The sequence below is a fragment of the Miscanthus floridulus genome, chromosome 13 (assembly GCF_019320115.1).
Source record: "Miscanthus floridulus cultivar M001 chromosome 13, ASM1932011v1, whole genome shotgun sequence".
NCBI classification, from domain to species: Eukaryota; Viridiplantae; Streptophyta; class Magnoliopsida; order Poales; family Poaceae; genus Miscanthus; species Miscanthus floridulus.
The window spans coordinates 9581252-9596358 of NC_089592.1; the positions used below are offsets into that span (position 1 = coordinate 9581252).

General features: G+C 43.8%; 3 protein-coding genes across 3 annotated transcripts; 2 read left to right on the forward strand and 1 right to left on the reverse strand.

Annotated features, from left to right (window-relative positions):
* Positions 1-3131: 3131 nt before the first annotated feature.
* Positions 3132-5008, reverse strand: LOC136499422 (uncharacterized; the record flags this gene model as incomplete). The annotated part of the gene is made up of 2 exons (XM_066495084.1): positions 4456-5008; positions 3132-4351 (listed from the first exon to the last, which is right to left on the reverse strand). Coding segments are annotated over exons 1-2 (1773 nt in total), but the record flags the coding sequence as incomplete, so codon positions are not given.
* Positions 5009-5728: 720 nt separating this feature from the next.
* Positions 5729-7506, forward strand: LOC136501936 (uncharacterized). Its single transcript, XM_066497449.1, has 2 exons — positions 5729-6160; positions 6926-7506. The coding sequence occupies exons 1-2, from the start codon at positions 5781-5783 to the stop codon at positions 7041-7043; spliced, it is 498 nt and encodes a 165-aa protein (XP_066353546.1). The 5' UTR covers positions 5729-5780; the 3' UTR covers positions 7044-7506.
* A 3948-nt stretch (positions 7507-11454) lies between these two features.
* Positions 11455-12567, forward strand: LOC136499424 (uncharacterized). The gene has a single exon (XM_066495085.1). The coding sequence runs from the start codon at positions 11455-11457 to the stop codon at positions 12565-12567; it is 1113 nt and encodes a 370-aa protein (XP_066351182.1).
* Positions 12568-15107: the final 2540 nt, after the last annotated feature.

A 15107-nucleotide genomic window follows, 5' to 3' on the forward strand; every position in this document is an offset into this window, starting at 1 on the left:
ATATATAGTATAGATGGTGAAAACATTCTGTATTCTATCAATAATTAATAAGTCCTAGGCTTGTGATTAATCCTCCAAAACTTCAAAATATATAGCATTAATTTCAAAGCGGATATCTCTAGTGGAATGTAAATGACGACATCTCTGATTATGTCCATTGTTGACTACCATATTTTATTTCCAATTCCATGGCTTATAATGGCATTCTACTTTGCATATCACCAAAAGATAATAAAAAAATGTTCTATTTATAATGACAGCTACCTCAAGCCCGTCAGGCCCATCAACTAGTTCCTTCTACAAACTCGGTCCGTCATGTGTGCCGGCCGGCATCACCACCAGTCCACCACCACCACCATGGCCGCTGCCGCAACTGTCTCCTCGTCGCGTCCGCCTCCCCTCCTCCAACCCACCTCCAACGCCACCTTCGTTTCCTTCCCGCGGCGCCTGCTCCCCGCCACCACCATCGCCCTCTCCCAGAGCTAGACTACCGGAGACACGGACACGGCGCACGAGGACGACGGCCAGGCATAGCTCCACGACGACGACATCTTGATTCTTTGCTTCTTATGAATTGCGATCACCGATTAGTTGTTTAGGACCAAGGTATTTTTTTCTTTTTTATTTTTAATTCAAATTAATTATTTGTATAGTATTCCAGACTTCTAGTACTTTGTACCCATATAGTCATATTTTTCTTCTAATTTACATGTTAGAATTTTATAATGTTACCTAAGAAATATTTGTCATGGGTGAGAAAAGAAAACGAATATATTATTTTTTTTAATCTACATTATTCCTCGATAATTATCATACATCTACAAATATATTCCTTAATCTATATTGTTCCTCGATAATTATCAGACATGTTAAATTAAAAATATGTTATTGAATTTGCTTTCGTTTTACAAGTAAAATTAGCGCCTATATATTATAAGATTTTATACATGATAAGAAGAGCCGTTACGACGAGATCGCCGGAGGGCCCTTAAAATCCTAGGACCGGCATTGCCCTCTCCCACCCCTCCCAGCTGTCCCTGGGGCCGGCGGCCAACCCCAAGTACCACAACGCGAAGGTGGACGCGGGTGACGAGGATGTGGACGGGGAGGAGCTCCTGTGGCGGTTCAACTGGCAGGTGTCCCGCGCGGGCGTCATGGAGGAGATCAGGCGGCGGCGGAGGCACGAGGACGCGTGGGACAAGGACAAGCGCAAGCGCTAGGCGCGGTCGGCGGCGAGGAGGTTCCGCCGGAGGTGCGTTCTTGATCGATATGTTTTGTCGATTCGTGCGTGTAGTATAGTTGCTTGGGTAGTAGTTTCTCTCATTTATGTATTATTTGCTGCTATAGTAAATTATGTAATTGCTGATTTTATGACAGTTCAGTTTAATTTGGGACCAAACTTCAAGTGTTAGCGACTGATTTAATGTACATGTCCTATGTGCAAGTTGTTGTACATAGAGCACTACATTAGGATGCTACGTCATCGAATATCCGACAGCAATAGTTTGATTGCCAATTTCATTAGACATTAGCATGCCAAGTTGCCAACCATTCTACTGCTGACATTATATTCATGATCCTGAAGGTGGGACAGCTAGTTTTACAGACATTAGCATGTCAGCACCAACCATTTTCTGAATGGAAATAGCTGTGCATGTGAAATGGTCCATTCATGATCCAGTTTTTGCCTTTGGTATTTATATGTGTTTTGTGCACCATCGTCATCATCATATTTTACACGGGTATAATTCTTGTTCATCTTTTGAGAAGTGGGGTGTTATTCTTCGTCATGAATACATGAGTGCTCATCCCCTGGCATGCTCAAGTGCAAGGAAATGCCTAATCAAATACCCATTGTTTGCAACATTCAGCAAGCTTTATGCTGAATTTTGCAAAAATCTAGCATCAAAGTTCAGCTAGGCGCTAGGCGGAATCTAGGCGCTGACCCATTGCCTAGCGTCTAGTCGGGAGTACTCGGTCCTAGGCACTCCTAGGCGTTTTCCTAGGCATTTTGGCAATATAGCCATAAATTATATATATATATTATGTATATAACTATATATATATATATATATATATGTATATAACTACTATATATGAGTCACAGTAAGTATAAAAAGAGGGCCAGTAGACATATCTGATTCCTAGCTGGCTTACTCTTGCATGTTCCTAGCTCCTGCAACACATTTTGATAGCTAGTAGTTAGTAAATTAGTCAATAGACAGCTAACTGTTCATAAAAAAAATAGAAAACACTAAGTTGTGACTTATCTGGATGATTTCAGCAGCCTCCCATCCATGAGCACACCATATCAGCAGCTGGTAATTACAATACAAGTGGATAGGACAGTAATATAAGTGCACAACACAATTTATAAATAAAGGACAGCACAAGCACATAGTTCTTAGTTCAGGTCTCACAAATCACAAAAGAAGACACACAGACACAAAGTGACACAGCTGCAGTTCATAAGACTAGGGCATCACAAAAGGCTTCACTACTAGATGGAGATGGTCCAGATCATATTTCTTCTTCACTATAGTACACATCCTCATCGTCATACTCATCTTCTTCAGACTCAATTTCTTCTCCTTCATAGAGCTCCCTCACTCTTGCACTTCTACGCAGCTGAAGCTGTTCATCTGCTCCCACTGCCTCTCCAATGACAGACCAATGTATCCATGTACCTTCCATCTCATCTTCCTCCCCATCTCTAAAGTCAACTAATGCACAATCATCCCCACCCTCTTGGAGAAAACCTTGAGCTTCAGTTGTATCACTAGACAAGAGAACATCAGTGATTTTGTTTGACTTGATCTTTTCTCTCTTACTAAGTAGCTTGGAGTTGAATTGGATATACACCAGCTTGTTGAGGCGGGTTGTAGTAAGCCTATTCCTCTTCTTAGTGTGTATCTACAATTTAAAAAGAGCATTCTTAGTTCTACAATTTAATTGTAATGCTGCTGAAACTGAAATGTTCATAATAGATAGGTACTAACCCCTTCAAACCCACTCCAATTTCTTTCACAACCAGAAGAGCTTGATGTCAAAAATAGGATCCTTGTAGCCATCTTCTGTAAAGCTGGTGTTTCATATCCATACAGTCTCCACCATGATGCTGAAATACCTCTACCTGGGTTGTAATCAAAGTTTTCAAAAGTCCTAGCAAGCTTCTTGCTAAAGGGTCCATCTCTATTCTGAAACTTCTTTAGTTCAATGTTGGCAGCCTGATGCTGCATGTCCTCATCATGATAATAAAATTTCTCAACACAAGCTATAAACCCTTCTGATATTTTGGGCATATCAAAGATTGATGGGTCACTATAGCTATAGTGGGGATTCAGCAAATAGGCTGTCAAATACAATGGAGAATCAAGTCTTCCATTCATCTTCTTGTCAATAACAGCTATTACATCCTTGAACCGAGCCTCAACATTTCCAAAGGCCTCTTTGATCTGTCTCTTTGCCTTTAGTAGTTCTCCATAAAGGAAACCCATGGATGGCCTCACATCCCCATCAACCAAACGGAGGACTTTGACCAATGGCTCAAAAACAGTCAATGTTAGCTTCACATCCTTCCAAAAGCTTGGACTCAATATAGTTGCTGTTGCCTTTTTTCCTTTCTTTGATTTCACATCCTTCAATGAGTCCCACCTACTATGAACCACCATCTTCCTTAATTGGTCCTTCTTCTCTTGCATGCTACTCAAAGTAAGAAAGTTTGAAGCAAACCTAGTCACTCCTGGCCTCACTACCTCTTTCCCCTCTATGAAGTATCTCAAGCACTCCAATGTCCTTGTGTGGCCATAGACAAATATGGTAAATGCCTTTGCTTGGTCAACCACTTTCTTGAACCGAGTCATGTTGCCAATTCCTTGGAGCATAAGGTTGATTGTGTGAGCTGCACAAGAGGTCCAAAATATGTGTGGTCTCTTCTCTTCCAATAGCCTCTTTGCTCCCATGTTGTTCGAGGCATTGTTAGTCACTACTTGCACCACATTGTCTGGACCAATCTCTTCAATTGCTTTGTCCACAAGATCAAAGATGACCTCACTGGTATGTGACATCTCCTTAGAGCTGATGAAGGAGGTTCCATCAGCACAATTGGTGCACAGATTCATTATGCTTCTCCTCTTCCTATCTAACCAAGCATCAGTCATAATAGAACACCCATTTTTCATTTTCTCGGCTTCACGCTCCTGTAGCAAACTCTTGGTTCTTTCATATTCTTCTTCCAGCAACTTTCCTAGCAGTGCATCCTGAGTTGGAGGTACAAGTCCTGGACCAAACTGTCCAATTGCTTCGCACATTTGCTTGAACTCATCATTATCACATGCATTGAAAGCAATTCCTGCCAACACAACATTGAAAGAAGCATAATTAGTGTTCAGTACAGGAAAACAACATCTAATGAACTTTGAAATGTAAAAATAGCATAGTATACTAGCAATTTACCATGTGTATAGGCCCATCTTGCAATGTACTTATGCACCTTATTGGTTCTTTCTTTCCAAAGTTCCTTGTTCAGCTGCTGTTGCTTCAAAGAATCAGACTTGGTAGCTTTAGGATCAATAGCACGTGTCCATTTGTCAATGGGTCCTAATTTGTGGGGCTCTGAACTTCCAACACAGGTGACTTCATCTGAATCTGTTCCAACCCTAGATACATGAACTTCTTCTCTAATTTCTAGCTCACGAACAGTCTTCTCCTCCCTCTTCCTTTTTGCATCAGCTAGTGCCTTCTTGCACTTCTCTTTAGCCTCCATAGCCTGTGGTGTTCTTGCTGTGCATTTCTTCACATTCTTTCCTTCATGAGCCAAATGCTCCTTCAACCTATGAATCCCTCCTCTCATCTCCTTGTCACAGAGCTTGCACTTCACCTTGTCCTTGTTGCTAGCATCAACAAGAACACCATATTCCCATCCAACATCATCTGAGTTCCTTGTCAGGAGATTAGTTGCCTCAGTTCCTGTTGCATCTGGTGCAGAAACACCTTGTTCTGTCGACATCCTACATTCAAATTCAAGAGTTCACCAATGAATTCAAATACAGGGGAGATGAGTAGGGGAGGAGCTGCCGGCATGGGAGGGAAGGGAGCTCACCTTGGGGACTTGGGGTGGCCGGCGGGGAGGGGTTCGAGTCGAGGACGAGCAGGACGACGGCGGCGAGTCGACGACGAGCAGGATATATTTTTTTAAAAATATCCAAAAAATTAGTAAAACAATTCAAAAAATTATCCAAACATTTTTATATGAAAAATAATGCAATTAAAAATCATAAAATTTGGCTTACTCTTAGAAAATTCATAGAAATTTTGTTTTAGCTTGGAAAATTATGAAACTTGGTTTGATTTTTAAAAAATCATGCTCTATCTTATGTGCGTAGCTTGAAATTGTTTGAATCTTGATGGATTCATTTTGGTGTTAGTAGAAACTTTTATATAGTCCGATTTACCTCCCTCTACATGACACCACGTCAGCAAAACCACCATCAAAACCGCTTGGGTGCAAAAATAAACGGTTTTGAAAGTTGAAGGGGGTCAAACAACCGGTTTTATAGATCAGGGAGGTAAATCGGACCACCGCAAAAGTTGAGTGGGGTCCACTTTTTTCAACCTAAAATTCTACTCCAGCTGTCTACGGCCCTGCGGATGTGGACTGGCTGCTAAAGGGCCAGCATGGGGAGTAGAGGAACCTCAAGCCCATATGGCCCACCAACTAGGGCCTTTTACAAACATCACATGCCTCTTCCTCTTCGCCGGCGGGCACCATCGCCACCACCATGGTCGCCGCCACCTCCGTGGCAGCAGCCGTCTCCTCGTCGCGTCTGTATCCTCTCCTCCAACCCACCCCCAACCCCAGCTTCGCTTCCTTCCCGCGGCGACCGCTTCCAGCTACCTACCTCTCCCTAGCCCTGTCCGTGCCCACCCAGCTGTCGTCGCGGGGCTTGCCGCTGGCGTCGGCGGCCAACCCGAAGTACCACAACGCGAAGGTGGACGCGGGATACGAGGACGTGGCCGGTGAGGAGCTCCTGCGGCGGTTAAATTGGCAGGTGTCCCGCGCGGGCGTCACGGAGGAGATCAAGCGGCGGCGCAGGCACGAGGACGCCCGGGACAAGCGCAAGCGCAAGGCGCGGTCGGCGTCACGGCGGTACCGCCGGAGGTGCGTCCTCCACTGCTCTATCGATCGCTCTTCTGATTAGTAAACTTGATCGACATGTTTTTGCGCTATGTGCGTATAGTTGCTTGGATAGTTGCTCTGTGTTCCTTGTCTTCGAATTTGAAGTACTATAAATGACATGATTGCTGATTTATGGCCGTTTTGCATAAGTATAGGACAAATTGTAAGTGTTAGCGAGTGATTTGACCTACATGTGTGTGCGCAAGTTGTTGTACATTAAGATGCTATGTGATCATATATCTGACAACAATAGTAGTTTGATTGCCAAATTCGTCAGGCATTAGGATGCCAACCAGTCGACTACTAATAGTCATGATCCTGAAGGTGGGACAGCTAGATTATGTCACTACAGATCTTTTCTGAATGGAAATAGCTGCACATGTGAAATGGTCCTATTTTTGTCTTTGGTATTTAGGCTGTTTGACAGACCATCATCATAATATAGTGGTCATCTGTATAATTCTTTGATCGCTTTTCTGAAAAGCGGGGTGTTATTCTTGATCATGAATACATGAGTGTGCATTCCTGGCATGTCCAACTGCAAGGAAATGCCTAATCAAATACCCACTGTGGGAACGTTCAGCAAGCTTAATACTGAATTATGTGAAATCTATCATCAAGGACATCTCCCCTTTCTGGGGAGATAACTGTTTTCGGCAATTCCAAAGTTCCTCGAGAGTTCAATTGCGCTGTACCAACATGTAGAAAACTCCTGACTGACTCCTGAGCCCGATCGTTCCACTGCAGGCGCTTCAAGGGCCCGTATCCTTTCAACGATGACCAGGGGCTGAAGGAGCAGGTCTCTGATGACGAGGAGAATGACAACTGGGAGCTCCCTGCAGGAGAGTTGCCTTCTTACAGGTAGAGAGAGTCGAGAAAGTGAAGCATGGTTTTGTCTGACGAAGAGTTTCGACGCCTGAATCTTCAGTTCTTCCTGTCAGTCGGAGGAAATCGAGTAGGTGTTGCCAAATCGTTTGTAGCCGATTGGCGACCAAAGCGCGGTAAACTGATGTAAAGCTTGGTTTTGAATGTTAGTATGTCTCAAGAGCAGACCCTCCTGACTGTGCTGCAAGCCTGCAACTGCAAATACTTGATCTGTGTTGAGTTCTTGTGGATGGATGTAGTGGCTAGGGAAAGAGAAACTGGTGTGTTCTTCTCACAAGAATTCTGCGGCTAATTTTCCTGGTGGGGAAAAAGATGAATTCTGATGCAGTAGACACTAGATTTGGTGATCTAGTTACTCAGAGAAACTGTTCGTTTGCAGCTGCAAAATTGCCATGCTGGTCCTGATCCAATCATGTTGCAAATTCAGTTTTGAATACGTTACGATGAGGAATTATTGAACCTGTGCCAGAAGTGATCCAAAACGACATGAAGAAAACGATGGGGAGATTTCAGACGAAGAAAGGAGGAGCAGAGGAAAGTTCGTGTCGTGTCACCCCTCCCTGTCTGCATATATATTTTAATATGCCACGTTATTATATTCCGGGTTCCGGCGTTATTCGGCGTGTGATGATTGGGGCTTGCTTTCCTCCTCGTCTTTTTTTTTTCTATTTTTTTCCATTTCAGATTTCAGATAGAGATCAAAAGCTACACAGAAGTACAGAACACAGCGCAGCAACGGAAAGTGCAAGGTGTTCGTTCCTTCTCGAAGCAACGCAGCATCCGGCTATCTCTGGACCCACCGGCCCACCGAGTTGTCTTCTGTTTTATTTACCTTCGTATGGATAATTGACGCTTTAATAAATAAAAAACCAATGGAACCTCTCCAACTTTGAAAATTTGTGTACTTCATCCGTCCTAAAGTTTAGGATACCAAATAAGTATTATTTTGAGGAATCAAACAATCTCAACGTTGACCAAACATATACAAAAATAATACTAAAATTTACGATACCAAATAAGTATTATTAGATTAATCACGTCATATATTTTGAGGAGTCAAACAATCTCAATTTTGACCAAACATATACAAAAATAATACTAAAATTTACAATACCAAATAAATATTATTAGGGTCATATATTTTTTTAGTAAACATATTTGAAAATACAAACAAGATATTATTTTTTATAAATCCAGTCAAAATTGAGCTTAGTTGACTCCACGTAGTGAGTGATGAAAACTTATTTTAAGACGGAGGGAATACGTGTTTTAAAATAATTATATTTATTTAAAAAAACAAAAAAAGTATGTCTGTGGATTTACCTTGAAAGCTACTTGCATAATGTTGTTTTTTTCAAAAACGGGGAATTATAAAAAAACTCGGCACGGTACCTTTCCAAATTACATGTGAAAAAAATAAAATATTTTATTCGGATTCTTCCGTTGACCGTTGTCCTCTTCTTTAGTGGCTTTGCTTGATGCAGCCGATGAACATGGTCTTGTTGAACAACGAAGCCAGAGTGTAGTCTTTATGCCGAATTCAACGATCAACCTTAAAATATTGGACATGTGGCAGGATCCAATATACTGGAACCAATCCGAAACGCATCTGAAACAATGAAACAACATCAACAATTGAATGGTTGGGTACAGTATAGGTTGCAGATTCATCACCTCCAATCCCTTGATTTGTATTGTTGGATGTTTAATTTCCTCTCCACAATCATCGACGATGATGTCAATGACCTAGAGATACTGTCCTCATAGGGAGTGCCTAGAAGCACCCCTTCCCTTTGCAGATGGATTGACCTTTTGCCGATGAAATCAATGCTTGCAACAACGACCTCGTTGTGGTCATCCTCAAAGTCATCGCAGGTAGCAAGCTCCTGACCAAAATCATCTACCATCACTAGATTTATTAGACTAAATCTAAATAAACTAGATCTAGTAAACAAAAGATGGATCCCCTCTCCTTGTCACCGACGAATTCGACAGCGAGGAAGAAGAGAGGTCCTAAACGGCGGCAAGAGGAGCCTGAAACGGATGGCAACGGTTGTCTCAAAGGGGCGGGGACGGGTCAATGTCGTGTTTATTTGATATTATAACGACATTTAAATAAGTAATAAATAATGATAAAAATAAAAATCCAGAGGCCATATAAAAAGTTAATGTCCGCAATTAGTACCTTGTGTATCAAACCAACTAGTACCATGTAACCTTTGTTTGGATACCCTCATGGACTGTGGAAACTAAATTCTAAAAGATGGATTATTAGGGCGTGTTTGGGACTGCTCCGCTCCAGTTCTTGCAGTTCCGCTCCATCAACTCCACCATGGAGCAGCTCCACTATGGAGTTTGTGGAGTAGATTGTAATTTTTGGTACACAACCTAGCTCCAGTTTGTGGAGGCGTGACAGAGGGACCGGACGCGTCCGGTCAGTGTAAGAAGGGTTTGAGTTGGACCGGACTCTGTTGTAGAGACTGCACCGAACACGACTGTGCCTAGGGTTTGGTCTTTTGTGTGGACCAGACGCTCTGCATGTGGGATCGGATGCTGGAGGACAGCGTGTCCGATCAAATATAGAGAGGTTCTAGAGAGGAAAATTGTTGACCGGACGCTTCCGATCAATGTGGACCGGACCTTGCCACCGTCCGGTCACACTAGCTGTTGCCTGTCAGAGCTGGCGTCACGTAGCCGTTGGCTACTGACCGGATGCGTCCGGTCACCCCGACAGGCGCGTTCGGTCATCACTAAAAGGCTGAGTTGGACCTCAACAGGTATGTTTGGTTGTGGGGTGTATAAATACATCTCCTACTCGTCCAATTCACCTCTCTTGCTCATTTGTTCAGCTGAGGCAACCATTTGGAGTTCAAGTGAGAGTAAGTGCCTAGTGGGGTGATTAAGATATGATAATACAAGATTAAAGACCTCATTAGTGTCTAGGAAGTAGCAAGTGTGCATCCACCTTCCTCATTAGCCTTGTTTGGGTCAAGTGAGAGTTTGTGCTTGTTACTCTTGGTGATCGGCATCACCTAGACGACTTGGTGCTGATTGGGAGCTTGGTGATCATCCGGTGGAGCTTGTGGATGATCCAACTCATCTTGTGAGCTGTTGTGGGTGATTCACCGTGCCGGAGTGGCAAAGAATAAGCCCATAGAGAGCACTTGCTCCTTGCGCGGATCAAGGGGGAGCGACACCCTTGCGTGGGTGCTCCAACGAGGACTAGTGGGGAGTGCCGACTCTTCGATACATCGGCAAAACATCGCCGTGTTTCTTCCCTCTTCTTACTTTGAGCAATTTATTTTATGTCTTTACATTCATAGAATTAGCATGCTAGAGTAGGATTGGAACCTAGGTTGTTGAACTCTTTGTGCGATAGATCAATAGCTTACACAATTAGGCACTAGGGGTGAAGTGGGCTAAGTATATGACTTAATTATTGCAAGAAAATTTAGAAAAGCCTAATTCACCCCCTATTAGGCATCTTGATCCTTTCAATTGGTATCAGAGCCGAGTGCTCTTTGTTTAGGTTTAACCGCCTAGAGCAAGATGTCTCATGGGGATGGACCCCCTTCCTACTTTGAGGGAGATGAATTTCCTTATTGGAAAATTTGCATGGAGTACCTAGAGGCTATAGATGTTGGAGTGCTTAGAGCCGCCACACAACGCTTCCCAAAACCTAAGGATCCCACCAACCTTGTTGGTGATGAGGCCAACTACGAAAAGTGGAATGCAAAGGCCAAAAACACCCTCTTTAGAGGTCTTTGCAAGGATGTCTTCAACTGTGTCCAGAACCACAAAGATTCCCATGCACTATGGTCAGACATTTGTGCGCTCCATGAGGGAACTAAGAGTGAGCGTAAGGAACACTATCATCTTGTTATCAAAAAGCTTAATTCATTTGAAATGCTTCCAAATGAAAGTGCTAATGAGATGTATTCACGTTGAATGTTCTTATAGAGGAAGTCAATGGACTTGGACTCACACAATTGCAACCATCCGATGTTGTAAGAAAGATATTGAGTGCTCTTCCCATTGACAAGTATGGGCATATTGTGACTGTGCTACACCAAGGTGATCTTTCCGCATCTACACCAACACAAATATTGGGGAAGATCAATGCGTATGAGATGTACATGCACATCACTCCACAAGATGGCTCTTCCTCTTCCAACAAGAAGAAAGATTTGGCTTTCAAGGCTAGCCAATAGAAGAAGGGCAAAGCAAAAGTGTCTCTTGAAAGCTCAAGTGAAGATGAAGATGAGACCAACATTGCTCTCATGGTGAGGAAGACCACCAAGATGCTCAAAAAGCTAAACAAGAATGGTGTCAAGTTTGATTCCAAGAAGAAGAAATTCTTCACTAGTAGCAAGAGGAAGCCCATCTCTGAAATGGATTGCTACAATTATGGTGATCTTGGTCATCTAGCTCATCAATGTCCAAAGCCGAAGAAAGACAAGTACAAGAAAAAGTACAAGGACAACAAAGATGACTCAAGTGATGATGAGAAGAGAAAAGATAAGCCATACAAGAAGAAAGATGGCAAGAAGAAGCAACACCACAAGAAGAAGAATGGCAAAGCTTACATTATTGGTGATTGGCTTACGGACATTGAAACATCAAGTGGCTCATCCGGTGAAGATAGTGATGATGAAAAAGAGAGGGTGGCTGCTCTTGTGATTGGGACTTCACTTCCTCCTCCGCCACTACCATCATCATCCTCTACACACCTATGCCTTATGGCCAAGGGTGGTCAAAAGGTACAAAGTGATGATGATAGTAGTGGCAATGAAAGTGGTAGTGATAGTGATGATGAATTCGAGGCACCTTCTTATGATGAACTAGTTGCCTTGCTTAACAAGTACTCTAAAATCATAAGAAAGACAAGAGATAAAAATGAAAAGCTAGAACTTGAGAATGAATCACTCTTAGCAAAGTATGACATAGCCGAAAAAGATAGTATTGAGCTTAGAGATGAAAATAAAGTTGTGTCATCCACCCTCAAGGAGCTCAAAGCCAATCTAAAAGAGCTTAAAGAAAAACATGATAAACTTGAGGGGATACACAAGGAGCTCAACACTAGATATAGCTTGCTAAAAGAAGAATATACCACTCTCAAGGTCAATCATGATAACCTTGTTATTTCAAATGAGGTCTTATCTAATGAAACACATGATGCTACTAACCATGTTGTTAAGATTGATATAGCTACATCATGTGATGATTTGATTGATGAGAACATTGAGCAAGGACCTAGTAGCAAAGGCAAGAAAGTGGTTGTGGCCGATCATCATGATGGTTTTGTTAAGATTAAGAATGAGAATAAAAAGCTAAAGAAAGATCTTGAGAAGCTATCAACCAACAAAACAATTGTCATTGAGAAGCAAGATGGAGACTATGATATGGATCTTGACATTGAGATGCTTAGAGAGGAAAACAAAAGACTCAAAATTGAGAAGACTCATCTCACCACCGGCTTGTACAAGTTCACAAAAAGGGCATAATCTTCATAGTGAGCTACTTATGAACACCGTGATGAAGAATGACAAGTGTGGTATTGGTTTCAAGGCAAACAAAGAGAAGAAAGCCAAAGCTCAATATCAAGCTCAACATCAACATAAGCCAAAGCCCAAGCCAAAGAGATGTATTGAGTGTGGATAAGAAGGCCACTTTGCTCATGATTGTAAAACTCCACCACCACAACCCTTGCCCAAGCATGCTAGACCCTTTGCCTACAATGCTCATTATGTGGTTAGAAAGGACACAAAAGGAAGACCTCAAGTTGTGTTTCTAGGTCCACCTAACAAGAATAGGCCTAGGCAAATTTGGGTAGCAAAGTCATTAGTTGAGAAAGTGGTTGCCCCCCCGTCAAGTATGGGTGCCTAAAAATCAAGCTTGATCTCTTATGTGTGTAGGTGAACTACAAGACCGGTGGAAGTCATTGGATTATTGATAGCGGTTGCACTCAACATATGACCGGTGATCCTCGTATGTTCACCTCACTATATGAAGATGTGAATGATCAAGAAAGAATTACATTTGGTGACAATTCAAAGGGCAAAGTACAAGGGTTGGGCAAAGTTGCAATATCAAATGATCACTCAATTTCAAATGTGCTTCTTGTTGCTTCATTGAGTTTCAACTTGCTATCCGTTGGTCAATTATGTGATCTTGGCTTTCAATGCTTATTCATCGAGAAAGAAGTGGTTGTGTCAAAGAAGGATGATGATCAAGTCATATTCAAAGGCTTTAGATATAACAACTTATATCTAGTGGACTTCACCTTCGATGATGCTAACTTGAAGATATGCCTATTCACAAATCATCTCTTGGGTGGCTATGGCATAGAAGGCTTGCTCATATTGGGACCGAACGCTAGAGGACAGCGCGTTCGATCAAAGACAGAGAGGTTCTAGAGAGGAAATTTGTTGACCAGATGCGTCCAGTCAATGTGGATCGGACCCTGCCAGCGTCCAGTTACACTAGCCATTGCCTGTCAGAGTTGGCGTCATGTAGCCGTTGGCCACTGACCGAACATGTCCGGTCACCCCGACAGGCGTGTCTGGTCATCACTAAAAGGCTGAGTTGGACCTCAATGGGTATGTTTGGTTGTGGGGTGTATAAATACATCTACTCATCCAATTCACCTCTCTTGCTCATTTGTTCAGCTGAGGCAACCATTTGGAGTTCAAGTGAGAGCAAGTGCCTAATGGGGTGATTGAGATTTGATAATCCAAGATTAAGGACCTCATTAGTGTCTAGGGAGTGGCAAGTGTGCATCCACATTCCTCATTAGCCTTGTTTGGTTCAAGTGAGAGTTTGTGCTTGTTACTCTTGGTGATCGGCATCACCTAGATGACTTGGTGGTGATTGGGAGCTTGGTGATCATCCGGTGGAGCTTGTGGATGACCCAACTTGTCGGGTACCATGAAACGGGGTACCCCGAACGTTTACCGAAAGAATCACTTAAGCCCTACCAAAGACAAAGCCAAAAGGTAAACCATCGGTTGATCTCTGGCATCGTCCGAGCCCACCGGCTCTCCGCCTCGCGCGAGGCCTCTCACGGGAGGCCTCAACGGCCTGCCAAATCTCCGTCTTGAGCGAGGCCTCGCACGGGAGGCCTCGACAAGGAACCAATTCTCTGTCTTGCCCGAGGCCCCGCGTGTAAAGCTTTGAAACAAGACAGCGATTCTCCACATCGCTCGAGGCCAGCTCGGCAATAACCCGTCGCTTCTGCCTCAACCAATCTTCCTGACAGCGCGTCACATCCCATTAATGCGCCAACCACTCCCGCAATATCAGCCGGACGATGGCTCGACACTGCGGAGCGACCGACAAGATGGGAAGTCACGTCAACGCCATACCGTCCTGGACAGGGCGCGGTGGGGATTACCGACCACTGTGCTCTAGTGTTGTGCCCATGATCAGTGCCTGCACTACACTGTGCCACCTAACCCCCGCCCTAGAGACAACGCGGCATGGGGAGTGAAGCCTGGGTCACCATAACCTCGGAATCAGCGTATGAGACCAACTACTCCCTCCAAGCCTCGGCAATCCACTTCAGGGTCTCGGCTACCCTAGGATTCACGTCTGCCGAGCCTCCCATGGTGGCTTGGCCTCGGCACCAACTAAGCCTTAGCCTCTCGTGTAGTCAACACACAGTGACCAGTGCACCGACCGCCACGCCCGCTTCGAGATAACACTGGAGCTCCCACAACGCATAGGATCGGATGTGACCGGTGCATCACCCTAGTACTTCAAGGACGAGACCACTCCGTCGCCCACACCATCATAGTAACAGGCTATAGGGCTCGGACATGCCGCCTCCGTCTACACGACGCTGTGTAGCTAGCGAATGTATCACCCTTGTCCCCCCTTCAACTATAAAAGGGAGGGACCTGGGCCATTTTGGGGGGCAGACACTGACGATTAGGCCTACACCCACACGACAAACTTAAGCAAAACCACACGGACGAACACACAGGCTGTCCATGGCTTGAGATCAACATCTCCAGCATTCCACGCCACACGATGTAGAGACCTG

Coding starts and splice junctions, on each gene's coding strand:
- LOC136499424 (XM_066495085.1), top strand. CDS start 11,455: ATGGATTGCTACAATTATGGTGATCTTGGTCATCTAGCTCATCAATGT.
- LOC136501936 (XM_066497449.1), top strand. CDS start 5,781: ATGGTCGCCGCCACCTCCGTGGCAGCAGCCGTCTCCTCGTCGCGTCTG. Junction 6,161..6,925: donor TCACGGCGGTACCGCCGGAG/GTGCGTCCTCCA, acceptor GTTCCACTGCAG/GCGCTTCAAGGGCCCGTATC.